The sequence below is a fragment of the Castor canadensis genome, chromosome 6 (genome assembly GCF_047511655.1).
Source record: "Castor canadensis chromosome 6, mCasCan1.hap1v2, whole genome shotgun sequence".
In the NCBI taxonomy this organism is placed as follows: Eukaryota; Metazoa; Chordata; class Mammalia; order Rodentia; family Castoridae; genus Castor; species Castor canadensis.
Window position 1 is genome coordinate 69,880,935 of NC_133391.1, and position 20,463 is coordinate 69,901,397.

At 47.4% G+C, this 20,463-nt stretch overlaps 1 protein-coding gene across 2 annotated transcripts in view; it reads right to left on the minus strand.

The window, feature by feature from the left end:
* Ppargc1b (PPARG coactivator 1 beta) overlaps nt 1-9,101 on the minus strand; it is a 105,444-nt gene extending 96,343 nt beyond the window's left edge. For both annotated transcript variants that reach the window (XM_020158866.2, XM_020158865.2), the window contains exon 1: nt 8,972-9,101. In XM_020158866.2, coding sequence (XP_020014455.2) covers nt 8,972-9,049 — 78 coding nt within the window. In that variant the 5' untranslated portion in view covers nt 9,050-9,101. The remainder of the gene's footprint in view (nt 1-8,971) is intronic.
* Between the last annotated feature and the right edge of the window lie 11,362 nt (nt 9,102-20,463).

The window sequence follows — 20,463 nt, forward strand, 5'->3', positions numbered from 1 at the left end:
GCAAACCTTCCGTATCTTCTGCAGTTACCTTCAGTTAGCCTAAGACAGCATATGGTACCAGGAACCGGTGATCATGCCTACAATCCTACTACTTGAGAGGCTGAGATCAGGAAGATCGCAGGTGAGGCAAGCCAGGCAAATAGTTCACAAGATCGCATCTCCAAAATAACCAGAGCAAAAATTGACTGGAGATGTGGCTCAAGTGGTAGAGCTCCTGCTTTGCAAGTGCAAAGCCCTGAGTTCAAACCCCAGTCCCACCAGAGAGAGAGAGCATGCACTTACAATTATTATCCTCAACTTCACATATAAAATGAAGACCAGAGATCAAGACACTTGCTCAAGGTCACACTAATAAGTAGTACAACCTGATGTAAAACATAGTACGCTCCTTATTATTTCTTCACCTCTCTTCAAGTGGCACCTAGCTGGATTTGGTTTTCTAAGTCAGTATTGCAACAGTTGCTAAGACAAGAGGGATTCCTTCAGCTCTCCCAGAAATACAGGGGGAGAAAAAAACCAAAATACTAAGACAGAGGCACCCCAGGGCTAGGCAGGATCATGGACCTAAACTCAAGGTCAAAAAACAAATTACACTTGTCTCTTCTTAATACTGAGAGCTACTATTGATTGAACATTTCTACACTCCAGAGGAACTGAATCCCTTTCAAATCTGTGCTATTATCAGCTCCACTTTGTAGATGAAAATGCCAAGGTACAAGGAACTCCTGCCCAAGGCCACAGCTTACCCTAAACACAGCCCAACCCCAGACTCTAAGACCTCTGCCACCTAAACAATTAGAGCAAATGTTTGTTTTCTTAGTACAACACCCAGTGGTAATTGCAAGGCCTTTGGGGATAATTCATCAATGACTTTGCCCTCACATTTGTAAAAGTCTCTCTGGTCTACTACCCTAGGGTGGGGTGGCAACTCTCTCCGTCCTAAGGAAAGAGCAGGGCTGAGCCCAGAAGTCAGGCTGCCACCATGAGCCTACAGGCCCTGTGCCCAGCCCAGTGGGTGACCTCAGGCCAGGCTTCTCCTCTCTGAGCTCTGTGAACCAGGCTGTGGACCACTCCCAAACACCCCCTGCCACACACACACACACACACACACACACACACACCCTACAGTCTCCTATCCATGATGGAGGGGAGCAACTGGGGGGGAAATGTTCAAATGAAAGGGGTGCAGCTGGAGTCCTGAGGAATGTGACAGCAGGAAGAAAATGCAACCAGTAGTATTGGTGGATCCCACCCCAGGGTCCAAAGGCCACCCAAAGCCCAGTCACTCTGGACAATAGTGTTTCTCAGAGGACTTCAGAGGACTATATACCCTGATCTCCCTCACCCTCCAAGTCCTGGTGCTGGCCAAGAACTGGTCAGGGAGTCAGAAGCCCGGGCCTCCCTGGCACCTCAGTGCCCTGTCTTCTGAGAAAGGCAGGTAGATCTGATGCTCTCTCAGGGCCCTTACAAAATGGAGAATAAAACCAACCTCTCACGGTCACTGGTAGAAACCCAGGCCACAGTCTCAAGTCTCTTCACAGACACAGATGCCCTTGGATGAAATGATGTGTTGTGTGGACAGATGGAACAAAAGGTAACATCTGAGTTGGTAACACTGGGAGCTGTGCAACAGGGGCATGACAGTTGACTATAAACCATCAACTGAACATTTCTAGACACTTACAGGCACTGCCTCAACTAAGTCTTCATCATGGGCAATCGCAATGATGGTCTGGGAGGAAAATTACAGTTCTTTCTCACCAGCCCTCCCAGAGCCTTCAGTCCTGCTGCAGGACCTAAAGAGCTCCCATACTCCCCCAGGACAGTAAAAAGCACCCTGCAGGCAAGAAGAGGCAGGATGACCAGCTTAAACAGCTGTCCAGGGAAGACAGGCTTTCAAGCAGTCTTAAAAGTCAGGTAGGCCATGAAGACATTAAAATGACAAGGAGGGTGGTGGCCATCCCATAGTTACTAGCCCACCCCTCTCAAACTGCAGAAACAAAATGAGAAAGTGTGAGCATTCACTCAGTGAGGACTGATTAAATAAATGTCTACTGTGTTCTAGGCACTTGCCTATTCTTGGTGGACGAAAAATGGTGAATGAAATGGACAAAAATTTTTGCCCTCATGGAGTTTCACATCCTTGACTGATTTCCTAAATAGCACTTACATGACCTACATGAGAACAGATGTATCTAGCATTTGGTGCTCGCTGTGTGCAGGCAGAGTGACCGGACCCACAGAGGTCTCACAATTGGCAAATTGCAGAAGCAGGACTCGGGTCCAATGGAGGTGATTCCAGAATGTTCTGCCGGCCCTGCACTCTGAAACACTGGCTGGAGCAGTTGGCCCTGGGGATGAGAAGAGGGCATGTCTGCAATGATGCAGGAAAACTGACTCTCGCAGAATGAATAGTAGAAATGGTGGAAACAGACTGCAAACAGGTAAGTCCAGGAGGAAAATTTACAGCACCTTCCAGAGTGAGCCTTAGAAGAGCATACTGTTATTACCCCCAATTTTGAGTATGAACCAACTGGGGTCAGGGAGGTTAAGACATTGTTTATGGTCACACCATTAGTTAGTGAGGGAGCCTTGATTTAAAGATACCATTTTTGTTGTCACTCTTGGTGGTAGTGGGGTTTGAACTCAGGGTCTTGTGCTCGCTGGGCAGATGCTCTACCACTTGAATCATTCTACCAGCCCTGAGAGCCCTGATTTAAAACTCAGACAACTTAGGATAAAGTCAAGGGCCTAACTCTTCAAATTCAAGTATCAGAAGGCTCTTGAACATCATGTTTAAAATTTGGGCTTTAATTTAAAAGTACTGGGGAGCCATCTAGCCTGAAAAGACATGAAGTAAACTTAAATGCATATTACTAAGTGAAAGAAGCCTATCTGAAAGGGTTACATGCCGTGTGATTCCAGCTATATGACATTCTAGAAAAGGCAAAACCATGGACACGGTTAACAAGACCAGTGGTTACTGGGAGCAAGGGAAGGAAAGATGACTAGGTGGAGCCCAGCGGATTTTCAGAGCAGTGAACCTACTGTGTGTGATACTATAAAGGAGGACAATGAACCCACAGAATGTGCAACAGCAAGAGCAAACCCGCTGTGAATCTGGGCTCCGGTGGTAATGGTGCCCACGCAGGTTCATCACCCATAACAAATGGATCACTCTAGAGGGTGGGTGGGGAGAACTGATAATGGGGGAGGCGGTGCAAGCTGGGGTCAGGCTTATATGGGAAATCTCTATACCCTCCTCTCAATTTTGTTGCAACCTAAACTTGCTCCAAAAAAAAATAATAAGGTCATTTTTTAAAAAAGTACCCGAATGTTATGTGAGGAAGTGACATTAAATATGTACTCCTCCAAGATATGTATCTATCTGCCATCAAAGCCAAGCACAAATGGTGGGAGGCAATGTCTACCATAGCAAAGACCTGTTTGGTGGTAGCTGACAGAATTCAGTTGTGAATGGGACAAGAATCTAGGCCAGAAGAAGGGGAGAAAACAGAGGGGCCCATCCAACCCAAACGATTCTGTATCAATTGAGTATCCATGGATGTTAGACATTTAAAACACCTGGGTGGAGGACAGACATGAACTGGCCTTGCACATTCTCTTCCAAATGACTAGATTTGGCTTCCATCTACTCTTGCTTGCTAAGAATTATGCTTCTCTTTTTTACATAAAAAAAATGATTACATGTACAGGAGTTAGCTCTAGACTTAATCCTATCTTTCTAAAGTACCTCAGAGAGAAAATTTCAAGTTTTATAGGCAGCAGATCAATGCTCATTTTTCACAGATTATATTATTTCATTCTCAATCCTAAAAATTAGGGCCTATTCACCCCATTTCACAGATTAAGAAACTGAGGTCTAGAGAAGCAGGACTTTATAGTTCTGTCATCTCTGTACACAATGTGTCTTCATTTGCTCAAGGTATAGGAGAAGCAATGATGACCTTAAACAGAGTATAATCCCTGATTCAGGGAGCTTAGAATCAGGTGGCGTGGGTATGTCACCCTCTAACCCTGGCTCTTCACTTTCTCCAAGGCAGTGTAGACAAGGTAGTCTTCAGCAAGTGACTTCTCAGAAACTGTGAAATCTGTCAAACTGTAAAACAGCACCTGTACTGTACAGGACCTTGGTGAGGACAAAAAGTGATAGTACAAACAGAAGGTTCAGCAGAGTGCACAGGATCTAGAGGATGCTCTGTAAATGCCAGATGATGATGGTGAAGACAGTTGTTAGCACTGCAGTGCTCTTGTCGTGACCTCACTTCCAAGCCCAAGGCCCCATTTGCAAAGCTGCTTCTAACTCAAGCCAGTATTCCTTCTATTATTTTAGAAAGAGAAGGAAAAGGATGACTCATATGGTAGCAGAATGGAGCTTCTGGCTGGCCTGCACCTGCTGGGGAGATGAGGCCCAAGGCAAGGGGAAATATGAGCCCAGGGCCCAGCTGCTAGGTCATTGCCTTTCCTGGGTTTCATAGGCATCCTAATCGTTAGCACCAGCCAGGCAGGCCAGGGAAAGTGAAGCCAAGGCCTCTGTGGAACATGTCCCCATCTGAACTCAGGTGAAGAAATTACACCCCTGTCTCATGCAGGTGAAAGGTGGGCAATGCATCCTGCCAGGGCTACACTTCCACTTGCTCCTGCACAGGGCTAAGACTCTGACTTAGGAAGGAGTTGGCCCTGGCTTCAAGGGCTGTAGAGGAAGTTATTCCAGCCCTAGCAAGGAAACACTAGGACTTTGAATCATTTTCTCATTCCCCATTTGGCTGGGGTCCCTCTGGATCCTCAGTTCTAGCTTTACAACAATGAGGGCACAGGATACCAATTACAAAACAAGCCAAGTTCACGAACATGGCATTGCACAGACTAGAACCACAGTGATCCTGTGGAAAAAAAAGTTCAGCATCACAAGCAAAGAAATACACATGAAAACAATAAGGGTGGCAAAATTTATTGATGAACAAACTGGTAAAAATGAAAATACCATGAGTTATCTGGGTATGGGGAACCAGGCGTTCCCACACAACACTGGTGTGGGAATTAGTACGATCTTTTTAGACGGCAACCCAGAAATGTTTACCAAATATACCTGCATAGTTCCTTTGATGGAACAATTTCACTTTCAGTAATTTAAATGAAGGAAAAAATACATATGCACAAAAATATTCATTTCAGCATTGCTTACAATAGCAAGAAAAGACTGCAAACAACTTCAATGACTAACAATAAGAGACTGATCCTGGTCCAACCCTCAGTGAAATATATACAACCACAAAGACATTAAGATATCAAGTAGAATATTAATTGACGGCTAAAATGTTCATGGCACATTGTTTGAAGGAGAAAAAAGAGCAGGTTATAGCATGACTCCAAGTTACAAATTCGTACACACAGAACAAATCCATTTGTTTTTAAAAGAAGTGATCTATATGATTAAGAAAGGAAAAAGTTTTGAACTTTATATGAAACCTATCTTTGGATAATACATATTTTTTATTTTTTTCATAATGCTTGGCAGCATTTTCTACCAATTCTATAATTGTTTTTAAATAAGGGTATAGACTAGATGATTTACCCAGCTCTGACCATCTCTGACATTTTGGGCATGCATGACTGATGCCCCAAGCACTCAAGTAACTTCAAACAGCCCTTATTTATGGTGGGCTTACTGTGTGGTCTCTGGAGCCTCAGCTTTTGCCACAGCTGCAGCCCTGTGCATTCCTCTCTTGCTACACTTGATGCCCAGCTGTCTCTCCTGCCGGCCTGGGAGCTTCTGCTTGGCAGGGCCCAGCTGTACCCCTGTCTGTCATCCCTGTGCCTAGCCAAGGACTGAGCACAGGAACACAGCTCAGCATGCTGACAGGTGCCAGGCAGGCACAAAGAAAGAAAAGGCACAACTCTAGCTTTTAGAATCTTACTGGACACAGGTCTTACACATAAAGTATAACAGACAATGAATACTGGGAGACAAAGCAGGGCAAACTGGGCAGAAATACCTTCTTGAGAAAGCCATGCAGGATGGGTGGACAAGGGGACTGCAGGCCAGGGGCACGGCCTAAACAAAGGTAAAAGCAACCCAAAGTCCTTTAGGCTACACTCTTCAAACCTTTCCAAGAAACTTTCACAATCCTCATTCTGCTAAATTTCTGTACTTTGGCCCCAGTGGGTAAAAGTTAACTCTCTCTAATCTAACCCTGGGTTAACCACCAAAGACGACAAAAATCTTTTGGACAGAGACAATCCACTTTCCCCACCACTCTCCAGGGGAGGAATGGAGGAGAGGAAGGTCAGGGAAGGGCTGTGGGGGGAAAAGGGGACTGCAGGAACAGACATCTCACATGCAAACAATGCTCACCCCCACCACCAGGCCTTCAGCTTCGCTGGCCACCACCACCAGCCCCATTTGACAGATGGAGGAACCAGGCTCCAAGAGTTAAAATGGCTTGCTTCAGGGTCACTCAGCCAGAGAGTGGGGAAGGTGACTCCACTCAGGCCTTCTGACTCCAAGTCCAGTGCTATTTCAAGGTAACACACAGGACCTGGAGTCAGGAGCCCTGGGCGGCTCTGTCACCCGCTGGCTGAGTGGTCCTGTACAAGCCGCTCAACCCCTCGAAGCCTCTTCCCCAACTGTAAAAAGAGGAGGCAGGCGATGACCCGCCCAGGTCCTCTTCCGGCTGGGCTCTCTAAGCCTTCTAGGGGTGGCTGCAAAGCTCTCCTATCAATTACATTTCCCAAGTTGGGCCGGCAAAGATCACCAAGAGATCTTCCGCCTGTCACGTGGTTAAAGTTAAAAAAAAAAAAGCAAACTTCCCAGATTAACTTTCACCGCACTGCTTCAGCTGACACCTAATTACCCAATTTTCTAGTTTCCTTGGGTGAAATCTTCCCACTGAGTAGGCTAAGTTGGCGGCTAAAAGGGAAAATAATAATTATTGGTGAGCCAAACACTGAAGATAAGAGTTAAAACCCAGGTCATGTCCAGAGCAGACAATTCTTGGTATGAGATCCCTGACGAAGTCTCCCTGGCTATTTCAGGCTTCCCTGGCTTCTCAGTGTAGAGGTTTGCAGACGACTCCATTCAACAGCGAGATCTGGGGGCAGTGTTTTCGGAGGGGACACTCTAGCCACCTCCAACCCAGTCCTCGTAGTCCTAGGCTATCGGCCACGGAGTGCTGAGGCTAGGATCTGCCTTCGGCGTAGATACAAGTGTCGGGCGTGTGACGGAACCCAGCGACGGCGGCCGGAGCTCCACTGCAGTTTCGTCAGAGGTAAAGGTACGCGCTCGGCGCGCGCGGCGTGTGCACACACACACACACACACTCGCGCGCGCAGCCCGCTCATCAAACACTGCCCCCCGACCTGGAGAAGCGCGATCACAAGCCATCAGCCCCTTGGGTGTCGGTCGCGAACCCACCCGAGAGCGCCTGCCACAGACCCCACGGCCCCGCAGCTCCCCGACGCAGCGGCGTCTGCCCGAGGGCTAGGACCGGTTGTCTCCCGTTCGTGGCGGGCTTCCGCTCGGCGACACACCGCCACGCCGCTGTGTCCCAGTGGCCAGCCTGAAGTCGCCACCCAGAGTCTTCCCGGAGCTGAACGTCTCGGCTGCTGCGTCCCCCTCCAAATCGCGTCTCACCGCAAGGAGTCAGCTTGCAAGCCTCTCCCCGCCCACCCGGTCCCATGACAGCTGCTACCGCCCAAAGACTGGCAGATTATTACAAGAAGCAAAGTTTCCCTCTCTCCTCCCACCTCCCGGCCCCCCTCCGCCTTCCCCCTCCCTTCCAGTGTTATGCAAAACGGGCCGGCACCGGCGCTCCCACTCCAGGTACCAAACCAGCCCCAGGTTCCGCCCGGCGGCTGCTCTCCGCGCCCAGGCGTGTTCCCGCAACCGGGGTCTTCTCCAAGGTTGCGCCGCATCGCTCAGCCTCCCAGTAACCCGCAGCTGGGCGCCGGGTGAAAAAGCCCTAACTCTGGAGCCAAACTTTATGCTTGCAACAGGCATGGGGTGGAGAACTGGGGTAAGGGGTGGGGGGCGCGCACACCTTGTGCAGGCATTTTAGGTAACTGCTTGTACAAGAGCACCCCTCTCCCGGTCTCCAAGCCACCAGTTTCCTCGCCTCACCCCTCATTCGGACACCAGAGTACCTCTCCTGTCACGCGCGTGTCGCCGGTGGGGCTCCCAGGCACAGCCAGAACCCGGGACGCCGCCTCGCCTCCCTTCCCCCACAGTATAGTGGAGCGCGCGCCGGGGCCGCGCACCGCAAGGGGACCCAGGCACCCCCAGACAGTCCTCCGACCCCCATCCTGTCTTGCTTTTCCCATGAGGTGGGGGGGGGGGCTCCTCCGGATAACGAAACCAGGAAGGCGCTATCTCCGCCCGCATGTCCACGTGCCCCGCAAACCCCTATACCCCAAGCCGGCAACTGACAGGAAACTCAGCGCTGCGGGCGCGGGTGGGGAGCTGCAAGGGGCCCACAGCAACACTTGGGGGGACCGGAGGCTGAAGGACCAGGAGATTCCGGGGATGGGGGCAGGCGCCGGTACCGCGGCCACAAGTCCACGTGAAAGTACGGCAGCAAGTGCCGGGCGCTGAGGGCGCACCTACAGCACCCAGCGCCAGCATGAGGGTCCCCCATACCTTGGCGTGGCTCCACTTCCCCAAGGAAGAGCCGTACCCCCAGCTCTGCTCGCGGGGGGTCGCCTGACTCCAGGTAGCCCACATCAGACCCTCCCCAGCGGCCGTGCGCCCCTCTGCTCCAGCACGCGCCGGGGTCCTCCGGCAACCCAGCCCAGTAACGGAGCGCATTGAAAGGCGCGTGGAAGGGGGGCTCTGCAGCCCGGAACCCCTGATCTCCCCAGTGCACCCACGGCTGCGTCCCGGCCTCCGCAGCTGCGACTGCAGCCCCGCAGCTCAGCACCCTGGCCCCGGGCCCGCGGCCACTGCCGGCCGTACCTGCGTGTCAGTGAGATAGTTGAGGAAGAAGGAGGAGAGCTCTTCGTCTAGCAGCGCGCCGCAGTCGTTCCCCGCCATCTTCCAGCCGCGGCTGCAGCGTGCGGCGGAGTCAGCGCCGAGCCGGCCCGGGGGAGGGAGCGAGCGAGGGAGGAGGGAGGAGGCGGCGAGGCCGGCGGAGGGCGGAGCTCGGGCCCCCGGCTGCCGCAGGGCCGCTGGCTGCGGGGGCGGGGCCGCGGGGCGCCCGCGCCAGCCGGGGGGTCGCACCCCCACTTTCCTGCACAGCGTCTGGCGCCGCGACCCGGGCCCGCAGCCCCCAGCAAGGAGGAAAGCGCTGGCAGCCAGGTGGCGGTGCCCCAGCCAGCAGCGCGATTCCTGCGCAGCAATGCGGGCAGCCCCCCGCTTATGCCAGAGCGAATCACGTTGCGTTAGCGTTGGGCGGGCCCTGCGAGGCAACCTGCTTCTATACAGCTAGGGAAACTGAGGCTCCTGGAGGCGTAGAACCTCGTTTGAAGTTGCAGCGTGCTTCAGTAGCAAGAAGAGAAAGCTCCCGGGTCCTGAGTTTCCCTATCCAGGCTGCAAGGCTAGAGAGGGAGGGAGAAATACACAGGTCAGCGTCGGAGAAATCAGGGAAGGCTCCTCAGAGCAGGTGGCCTTCTTATGTTTTCTTTGAAAGATGCATTGACAATATTCTTCTAAACCTGTCTAATCCCTGTCTCCCAGCGCCACCCAATAACCTCCCCCGGGAGTGGGGGAATAATTGGCTGGACTCCTACCAGACTCCCCAGGTCCACTGGCCTCCCGGGTCCTGGGATGAAATCTTCTCCTAAGGGTCCTCTAATGCACAGTAGCCATTCACCTAATAACGGCTTCTTCAGGGCATCCTTCCCCACCACCCTTCCAACGACCAACCCATTTGCTATCCTCTCACCCCTCGCCTGGGCAACCTTGGCACTAAAACGGGTCAGCTGCCATTTAATCTTTAAATTTCCTTACTAGAGTCTAAGCCCCATGAAAGCAGGGCCTGAATTTGCTTTTGCTTTTTCTGTATCTCCAGGGCATAGTAGGTGTTTAATAAATCATGCATTAGCTGAAAAAACCTGGAGAATGTTGATCTTCACCCCACCTGCCCACACCACACACACTGTCCAGACGAGAAAACTGACAGTCAAGGGTGCAAACAGATGAGTGCCTGAACCAGAACCAGAACTCAGCCTCCTGACTCCAACCTTGAACTCTCACCATGTCCTGTTGTTTGCCAGGCAGGAGAAAAGGGTGAGGCCTGGATAGAGGCAAGAAGGCGGGAAGATTTAGGACTGTTTTATTGGGCACTCCTGCCTTCTGCCTTCCTCCCACCCGGTGCTACAGAGGGCTGCCCCACCCTGCCCTGCCAGCCAGTGGAGAAAACAGAGTCCCCAGCACACCTGCTCAGACTTGAGCAGCAGAGAGAGGTTCCTTTTCCAGTCTGAGGTTCCCAGAACCGCAGGGTGTGATTTCACTCTTTGGGCTTAAGGCCAACACGCTTTTAAGGAACAATGCATGCCAAACAGAGCATCTAGCCCCAGAGCCCTAGTTTGGGAGTCAGGAGTCCTGGGTTCTGGTCCCAGTATTGGGCAACTCAGGGAATGAATCACAACTCCTGGTTTTGAACCCAAGCAAGTCACTTAGGCCTTGGTGTCCTTATCTATACAAATGGGAACAGTGAAATTACTTAACTACCTAGGGATGTTATGATAATTGAAGAGATCACATATGTAAAGGGCTCAAGCACAGTGTCTGACTGAGGCAGAAAAATGCTAAGCTCATTGCTCCACTATTTCCTCATTTGTGAAAATGGGGAGGGAAAAAAATATATGTTTATTTATTTATTTATTTATATAAATTATTTATATATATATATATATATATACATATTTATATATTTATATAATTATGTATATATATATATATATATATCCCTTGCAGGCAATACCTTGACTCACCTTCCTTCCAGCATCTATAGACTGCTAGCTACTCTGAATGCCAATACATTTAGATTTAAATCCGGGTGCAAACTATCTATGTGCTATTCTGTTACTTAAAAGTAAAAGGGTCACTTGCTTAATCTCTCTGAGCCTCAGTTTCCTCATCTGTAAAAATGGGAATTGCCATGGTGCTGCTATGTAGGCTTTACAAGGACTGAGTGAAACAGTACATGTAAAATAGATCACGTGGTATCACCATCATCATCCACTTTAGCACAGGGGACTTGAACACTCTCAAGGCCCCATCTTTCTGCTGCTGGACACCAGAGTCAAAGTCTTGTGGGATGGTTTCCAGAGCTGTTCCTATTCAGCTCGGCCCTTGACTGGTGTCACTGATCTACATAGCCCAGAGGCCACATTTGAAGGGTTCCCCATGCCAGCCATTTCTAGCCATGGCCTTATAGAGCTGCAGTGCATTCTGTGCCTTGCCAAGGAAAGCCTCAAGAGTACCCACCCAGAGGCCTTTTCATTTTTAAAACTCCAACGTTGGAAGAAAAGCCGTATGTTGCCAGTCTCAGGGACTTTCTCACTAATCTGTGTATCCTCAGAACAGGCTTCTAGCTGGGAAGAAACTTAGGTGAGAGGTCCCTCTCCTGAAGTACCTAGCTTCCTTTTTAAAGTGTCTTGTCCCCAGGGAGTTCTTCCTCTCAGGCCACCCACAGTCTAGCCATGTAATCCTCTCTAGTTCTTGCAAGAACGTGAAGTTCTTGTTTGAGATTAAAAGCCTTCAAGCGCCCAATATGGTAGTACACAGTTGTAATCCCAGCATTTGGGAAGCCAAGACAGGAAGATAATAAATTCAAGGCCAGCCTGGGCTAAACAGTGAGTCCCTGTGTCAAAAAAAAACAAAACAAAACAACCCTTCAGGAACCCAAGGTACTAGATGTTCTGATGCCATCCCCACCCTCTCTGAATGCACTCCTACCTGGGCAATGAAGGAGCAACTCTGCAGAACCCCCAACCCAGATATGCTAGTAGTTTCTAAGTCTCAGCCAAAACCTCCCAGCTTTTTTATGTGGAGCGTGTGCCAGACGTCTGAGTTTGTGTCATGTCTAATCCTTGCAACAACCCTCAGTAGGGTGAATCATGATGTCCATTTTATAACTGAGGAAACTAAAGCTTAAAGAGGTTAAAGTGATTAGCTGGAAACCAAGCAGCTAGTGACACAGCTGAGCTCGGAGCCCAGGTCTGCACCCGGTCCAAGCCACAGAGCCCTATGAGAGAGTGCGAGACACCTCACAGCATCTAACCACCCAGGGAAGCGGAGACGGTGGCACATTTCTTCTTTTATGACTTCTAAGTGAAGGGCAATAATACTGCCAAACTTGGACTTCATGTGTCTCCACTGCTACCTGCTCTCCTTTTTATTGGCCTTGCCTCCCCTCAAGAGCGGTAAAAGTGAGCCCCATGCATGCCAGCACAAAGCCAGAGCTCTCCGGGCTCCTTGGAAATGGCTACAGTAAAATGAACCTACAGTATTTGACTTGACTATTTTAGTCTCTACCAACAAGTGCTCGAAAATGAAAACATCAGCAGCATCTCTCCCTTCTGATGATTGGCGAATGCTTTATTCAGACACTGCAGCTGTGGATCTCAACCTCTGGAGGCCGTGACAGTCACCTGGCTCCTGTCACCAGAGATTCCAATTCAGTAGATCTGGTTCCATCCCTGACTTATCAGGCTCCCCTACAGGGCATCCACAGACATCCACAGATGTTTATGAGCACCTGCTATGTGCCAGCCACTACACTGGGCGCCATGTCAGTGAACACGATGTTCACCAACCTTGCCCACATTCTAGTCAACACAACAACCTAGTAAAGTTTTGTTGAATGAGGGAGGGAGAACCATGGATCTTGATAGTCACTGAGTTTCCTGCCAGCCACCACAACTCTGTGACCCAGGCCAGGGAGCCAGCCACTCATCTATTTCCCAGTTTCTGTCGGGAGAAAGGAATCAGGCCAAGATGAACGAAAAAGGCGCCTGCTTTGTATTGTTCATTCTGAAAGCCACCCCTACCTTCCACTGAGTGACAGAACTTCAGAACCACAGAGGGGACAGGAGAAAGTGTGTTATTGCTGGCTTCTTTGTGCATATAGAAGACTGTGGCCCAGGTCACACAGCCCTTGAGTGGTAGAACCAGGATTGGAAACTAGGGCTCCAGACTGCATGTGTCATACTCAGGCAACTTCCATAGGACAAATTTTTCCTCAGGGCAGATCCTCTGGAAACGCTTCACCCAAAGAGTGTCCTTTAAGGGCCTCAGAGTTGGGGCTGGTGACCTTTGTCACTTGAAGCCCATCAGAAGCAAGGCATTTGTTTGTGCTCAGCAATACCTTTTCTTTCCTGTAGGGGTGATCTGGGGATCGCCCAGTACTTTCGGGGTCCACTTATGACATCACTTTTTCTTTCATATGCTGCAAGTGAGTGAAATGGCTTCCAAATTGGGGCAGGAAGTGGGGAAACCAAGCAGCTGGTGAGCCAGTTCTTAATGTTTCTCCAAGGGCTGTCTGTCCTCCAGCCACCTTCTTCAGCCTCACAAATGACCACACCTTTGTTTGTCACAAAGTCAGGTAGAGGTGCTTTTTTTCTTATCTGCTTACAGAATAAGAAATTCTAGACAGGTCTCTTCTTATGCCTACTTAATAGCTATAGAAACAGCAGCCCAAAAATATAGGTCCTTTTTTCTTACAGAGCTGCAAATTCTAGATTATTATTCAGAATATACTTATGTATACATTTATGGATATTAGAATGATATATGATCTATAGGTATATCAGAATAACCACATTTAAAGAAACAGTCACTTGGGAGTAAAGGGCAACACAGTTTACATTTAGTTTATTGTAAACAAAATTTAGTATACTGGTCAAATCAGAGAAGCAGATGGAACGAATACCTGCATATCCTGTCACTCACTTGGTGTCTTGGGAAAAATCAATTCTTGAAAAAGATATTCCTCTATGTCCAACCTGACCTACAGTTTTGTGTGGATCACATGTACTTTATTTATTAATTTTTTTGATTGGACTGGGCTTTGAACTCAGGGCTTCATGCTTACAAAGCAGACGCTCTACCACTTGAGCCATACCTCCAGTCCATTTTGCTCTAGTTATTTTTTCTTTATTTTATTAGGATATACTCTGGTTATTTTGGAGATGAAGTCTTACCAACTGTTTGCCCATGCTGGCCTCAAACCTCAATCCTCCTAATCTCAGCCTTCCAAATAGCTAGGATTACAGGTGTGAGCCATGGGCGCCTGACTTGGATCACATTCACTTTACACAAGACTTTGGACCTTCCATTCATTATTTCATGATATCAGTAATGTTCCTTTGGGAAATTTATCTTAAGAGTCTGATTCAAAAGATGGGAAAACTGCAGCGCGATGTTTACACATACTTGAATCCAACAAACACTTCTATATCCTGCTGAATGCCAGGCACCATGCTATAGGTCCACAAAGGGTGACCACAATGTAGTCTTTGCTCTCATGTAACTCACAGCACTGGGCTCACAATGGTGGGCCATGTTGCTGTGCAGTTTGCTAAGAAGCAATGAGTTCTCCAATGCGAGGTCAGAAGGGTTGAGGGACCAGTTAGGACAGCTCTCGTCTCCACTCTGAGACTCAGATTTTATTCCACACAACAAGGACCTTGAACTGGACCAGCCATCCCAAACCCGCTGCCGATGGGCATCTCTACCTAGCGCCTCTGCCCAGCAGCGAGATGCTGTGATTCCCTCTCTGGTTTGTGGGAGAAGTCATCTGGGCCACGCATAATTTGGCAGCAGAGTGGTTGGAGTGAGATGCTGAGAGGAGAATTCAGGTCAGTAGGCCACCCCAGGAGTGTTTTATATAAGGAGGGATCTCCTCAGCTCCTACAGCAGGTGGGAGCTAGGACTGCAGAATCCAGAGGAAGGGCACAGCAACACCAGGAGCAAGGTATCATGGGCACAGGCCCTGGTGTGGCAGAGAATCACAGGACAGCCCTGCTGCTCTTTACAGCTGCCCAAAGAATACTGACAGACCTCAGGAAAAATCAAGTTGAGAGAAAATATTCAACCTGCTATCAGAATTGGTTTATTATTTCATTTAAAAATTATAAATTGCTTTAAATCACACAAGCAACATGCAATTATTTTATCCTTGTATAATAAAAAGAAACAATACAGAGAAAGGACAAGTTACTGTGGCCACTCCCTCAAGCAAGTGCCTAGTCTGAGTGTTTCACAACTGGCCCTCCAAATCTTTTCCTTGATTTACACTCATTTGTGTTTATAGAGAAACTCCTACTTTTGTTTTTACAAAAAAAAAAAAAATGGACTCTTACTGTAATGATTATTTTGAAATTTCCTTCTTAGTGTGTCTTGGCACTCTTTCCATATTGGTGCATATAGATCTACTTTATTTCTTAATTTTTTTTTTAATTTTTAACTGTTTTGGCTTTACTTGGGGTTGAACTCAGGGCCTTGTGCTTGCTAGTCAGGCATTCTCCCACTTGAGTCACTCTGTCAGACTTTTTTGTGTTAGCTGTTTTTGAGATGGGGTCTTATTTATGCCTGAACCCACCCAGCCATGATCCTCCTATTTGTGCTTCCCCTCATAGCTGGGATGACAGGTGTGTGCCACCACACCTAGACATTGGTTGAGATGGGGTCTTACAAACTTTTAGCCCAGGCTGACCTAGAACAGTGATCCTCCTGATCACCTTGTGAGTATCTAGGATTACAGGCTTGAGACACCATACCCAGCCCTTAATTTAATTTAAATTAATTTTCTAATTGGTCCATAAAAATATAAAAAATGTACCTATTAATGGGGTATTAGGTGATGTCTTGATACAGATATACATTGTATAATGCTTAAATCAGGTTAAACCTGTATATCTCCTCAAATACTTACCATTTCTCTATGGTGAAAACACTCAGACTCCTTTCTTCAAGCTTCTTGTTCCTGTTCCTTTTGATTGCTGCATGGTTTTCCCCATGAGTGTGCTGTGGAGTGCCTTCTAACTGCGGGTCCCTTGTGATTCTAGACTCGTGTTCTCCAGCTGGCTACATGGTCTTGGCTAAATCACTGAAGAATATGTGAAATTTATCAAGAAAATAATGACACAGCAAAAGTGTGTGGAACACTTATGCTAAGGCTTCATCTTTTAATATAGAATCAAGCCAGATCTGCATGTATGAGTTCTGTGAGTAACATTAATCATGTCCTTACATTGTTGAAATTCATTCATCGTGCCTCGATGAGCAGCCTACTTTGTGCCAGGCCCTCTGCGAAGCTCTGTGGGACTCGATTAGTTGCGACTCTTCTGATTTCAATGAACAGAAAACCCTACCCAGACTGGCTTCGACCCATTACATACTGGCTTACACAATGAACACATCTGGGGAGGACTGTTGTTCATTTCTCAGCTCTGCTTTCCTCTGTGTTGGCTTCATCCCAAGACAGGTTCTCCACTGATGGTGGCAAGTGATATGTTCCAGGCCTGGGCCCAATCCTCTTAGCAAGTCCAGCAGAAGGAACCCTCCCAGTTGTCCAGCAAACGTCCTCAGTTCACACTGATCACATCACTTTAGCACAAATGCCCATTGCTTAGCCACCCTGTACTCTAACTGGCCAGGATTGGCTTCCATGCCTACTTCTGAATTCAGGAGATGAACAGTTTCATATAAACTGCCCAAACCAGAGTTTCTTAATGAGGGACCATTAATTTGGATGGGAAAAAAATTACATTTCTCTTTTGTACTAATCTCTAACTGAAACGTAGCCATTCTTTCTATCATAAATGTAGTCGACAAGTCACCATAGAGCTGGGCTCTGGTGGCTCACTCCTGTAATCCTTGCTACTCAGGAGAAAGAGACCAGGAGGATCATGGTTTGAAACCAGCCCAAGGCAAATAACTCAAGAGACCCTATCTCAAAAATAAACAACACAAAACAGGGCTGGCAGAGTGGCTCAAGTGGTAAAGCAACTGCCTACGGAGCATGAAATCCTGAGTTCAAACTCCAGTACCACCAAAAAAAAAGTCACGATAGTATTAAGAGTAACTGTAAGTTTGGGCTGGGGATGTAACTCAGTGAATGCTTGGCACATATGAGGCCCTGAGTTTGATTCCTAGCACTGGAAGGAAGGAAGGAAGGGAGGGAAGGAGGGAGGGAGGGAGGGAGGGAGGGAGAGAGGGATAAAGGCAGAGTGGAAGGAAGGAGTCTAAAAGTACCTATATTCCATTGTCATCAGTACAAATCACACTACAATTCTCACAAATATCTCAAAATATCGTTGTCATCATTACTTTGAAATTACAGTGGTTATTAGACCAACTAGCTTGTTATTTAATGCGTTACTGAAGAAAAGCATATTTTAAACCACATATTTATCTTTCTAATAATTTGATAACTATTTCAGTATAATTTGCTTCCTTTGGACTACATGTATTATATACTATATATTTAAAAGTGTGAGTCTGAGGAGGGATCCACAGGCTTCCACAGACCTCCAGGGGTGGTCCATGCACAACAAAAAGTTTAGATATAACATGGGAGAGAGTGTCTTTCCAAAGGAAAGGGCTACTGAGGCGGTAGAAACAAGAGGCCTCCACTCCAAAGGGACAGAGAGGAGGCATACAGGAAACTGTCCCTGAAGGGCTCCTGGAATTGCTGTGGTATTGCCTCTTCATCTGATGACTAAGACATTACTACCAACCTCAGCACAATAAGAAAATTTATAGCAATAAATTAGAAAACTCAGGATAATGGACAAATTCCTACAAAAGCACGACCTATTGAAACTGACTTAAGAAAAAAAATGTAACCTTTGAGTAGATCTGAAAGAAGAGCTTGAACTAGAAATCAAAAAATTACCCTCAGTGCTGGAGGTGTGGTTCAAGCAATAGAGGACTGAGTTCAAATTCAGTACCACTAAAAACAAAAACAACTCACAATACAGATCAGATGGCTTCACTGGTGAATTCTACCAAATATTTAAAAGATTAACACTGATTCTTCATAATTTCTTCAAAAAAAAAACCCTCAGTCTCTTTTCTTTTTCTTTCTTTCTTTCTTTTCTTTTCTTTTTTTTTTTTTGTGGTACTGGGGCTTGAACTCAGAACCTTCACCTTGAGCCACCTCACCAGCCCTATTTTTGTGAAGAGTTTTTTGAGATAGGGTCTCGCAGAACTATTTGCTGGGGCTGCCTTTGAACTGCAATCCTCCTGATCTCTGCCTCCTGAGTAGCTAGGATTATAGGTATGAGCCACCAGTGCCTGGCTCCACCTCAGTTTCTAAGGTAAGCACTACTCCTATATCAAAACTACACAAAGACATCATAAGAAAAGAACACAATAGACCAATTTCTCTTACAAATATAGATGCAAAATCAGGACACATGAGGACTTAACCACAGAAATTAAATATCATAATAGAAAGATGTGTATAGTGATGTCTCTGGTTCCCAAAAGATTCTAGTCATCAAAAGCAATAAAAGATAATGGAGATACATCAAATTAAATGTAAGCGTAGAAGTACAGTGAGGCCGTTTTGGAAAAATGTGCAAAGACTATTCCTAAAAATTTTTTTGTTCCATAAAGCAGGATTAATAACACTTATCTGCCCTACATCCCCAATTTGCAATTATTTTGAGGATCATTTAAGATGAAGGATGTGAGCTTATTTTATAACCCTCTAAGGAGGAAAGTTACTGTAGGGGCTCTTCATAGTTTATAGAACACGACCTTACTTGTGAACTCCATTCTATTTCCTGCTGTGGATTATCTCCTGCTCATGGCCTTTGCACATGCAGGTCCCTTGACCTGGAATGCTTGTCCCTCAGCCCCACCCTCTCCTTCACCCTTAGTTCAAATCTCATCTCCCGGACTACCTGATATAAATTAAATCTCTGAAACTGTCGGGGTTTTTTTGTTTTTTTGTTTTTTTGTGGTATTGGGGTTTGAACTCAGGGTCTACACCTTGAGCCACTCCACCAGCCCCGTTTTTATGATTTGTTTTTCGAGATAGGGTCTTGTGAAATATTTGCACAGAATAGCTTTGAGCCACAATCTTCCTGATCTCTGCCTCCTGAGTAGCTAGGATTACAGGTTTGAGCCACTAGTGCTTGGCTCTGAAATGGTCTTGCTTGTCTACTTGTACACAAGCAAGGAAGAAGAGGCAGAAACATATTGTTACCCACAGTATCTCCCAAGGCTTGACCATTTATGCCACACGGAAGGTGCTGTTAGATGAAGGGTGAAACCAGCTGTGGTGGTACACACCAATAATCCCAGCACTAAAGAAGCGGAGGCCAGTCTGGGTTACATAGCAAGAACCTATCCCCCCAAAACCATAAACTGGGATGTGGCTTAGAGGTAGAACACTTACCTAGCATGCACAAGACCCTAGGGGTTAATCACCAGCTCTGGGAGTGGGAGAAAAGAGTGATCCACATCTCTGTGAAATAGGTAGCCCTGTCTACTGTAGAGATGAGGAAGCCGATGCTCTGGTAGAAGAAGGAGTTTTAAGTTCCTGTGGCAGATAGGATGGTCACATGATGTGATTTATTACTCAAAGTGTGGAGGGGCTTCTGTTCAGGACAAATACTAAACTAGACAGGACGTGGTTATACCTCAGAGGGAGGACTAAACACTGGTAAGTCTAAGTCAAGCTCTGTCTACTGCATCCCAAGTCTGGTGAAAAGTCCGATTCAGCAAATTGCTTTTCCCATGTGCTCCCGACCCACAGGGAGCCCTATCCTGTGTTCTTGGGAGCAGCTCACCATCACAACTCCCTGCAGACATCATGGTTACCCAGAAGTCCTGAGAGGAGGTTCTCCATAGATGGAGCCAAGACTCCTCTGCCAAAGCAGATGTAGCAAAAGAATGAACAAAATTAAACCTCAATCTCTTTTGTAAGGAGAAAGGAGGTAGGAAAAGACTTATGTGATACACTGTCTGAAAGGAAAGCTAATGGATCACTTTGCTATGCAGAAGTGCATTTTATCTCGACAATGTCCCTGTCCTTTGGCCAGTTCTTCCTGTTCTTAAAAAATCCATCATAAAAATAAATGTAAGGAAGAGGAGAAAGCAAAAACACTCACAGAGTTTGCAACCTGGAGTCAGGGAGGCCATGCTGGAAGCTCTCTGGTCACTCTAAAGATGATAGCCATCATCCACTCATCTCCATGCATGCTGCATCTCTGAGTATCAAGGGTTGAATCGGTGTCCCTTGGTTCTGGACTGGCCTTGTGACCTGCTTTGACCAAGAGAAGGCAGTGTAAAGGACTCTGTGCCAATTCCTTGGTTATTTCTCAGGACACCTGGAAGCGCCTGTTTTTGCTGTCTAGGAAGTCAGCCGCCATGGAAAGTAATTCAGCTAATCTGTTGCACAGACCATGCGGAAAGAGAGAAAGTGCAGGAACAGAATTCCCACCACCCTGGAGTTATTTCAGCATCCCCTACTGAGGCTCAGGCAT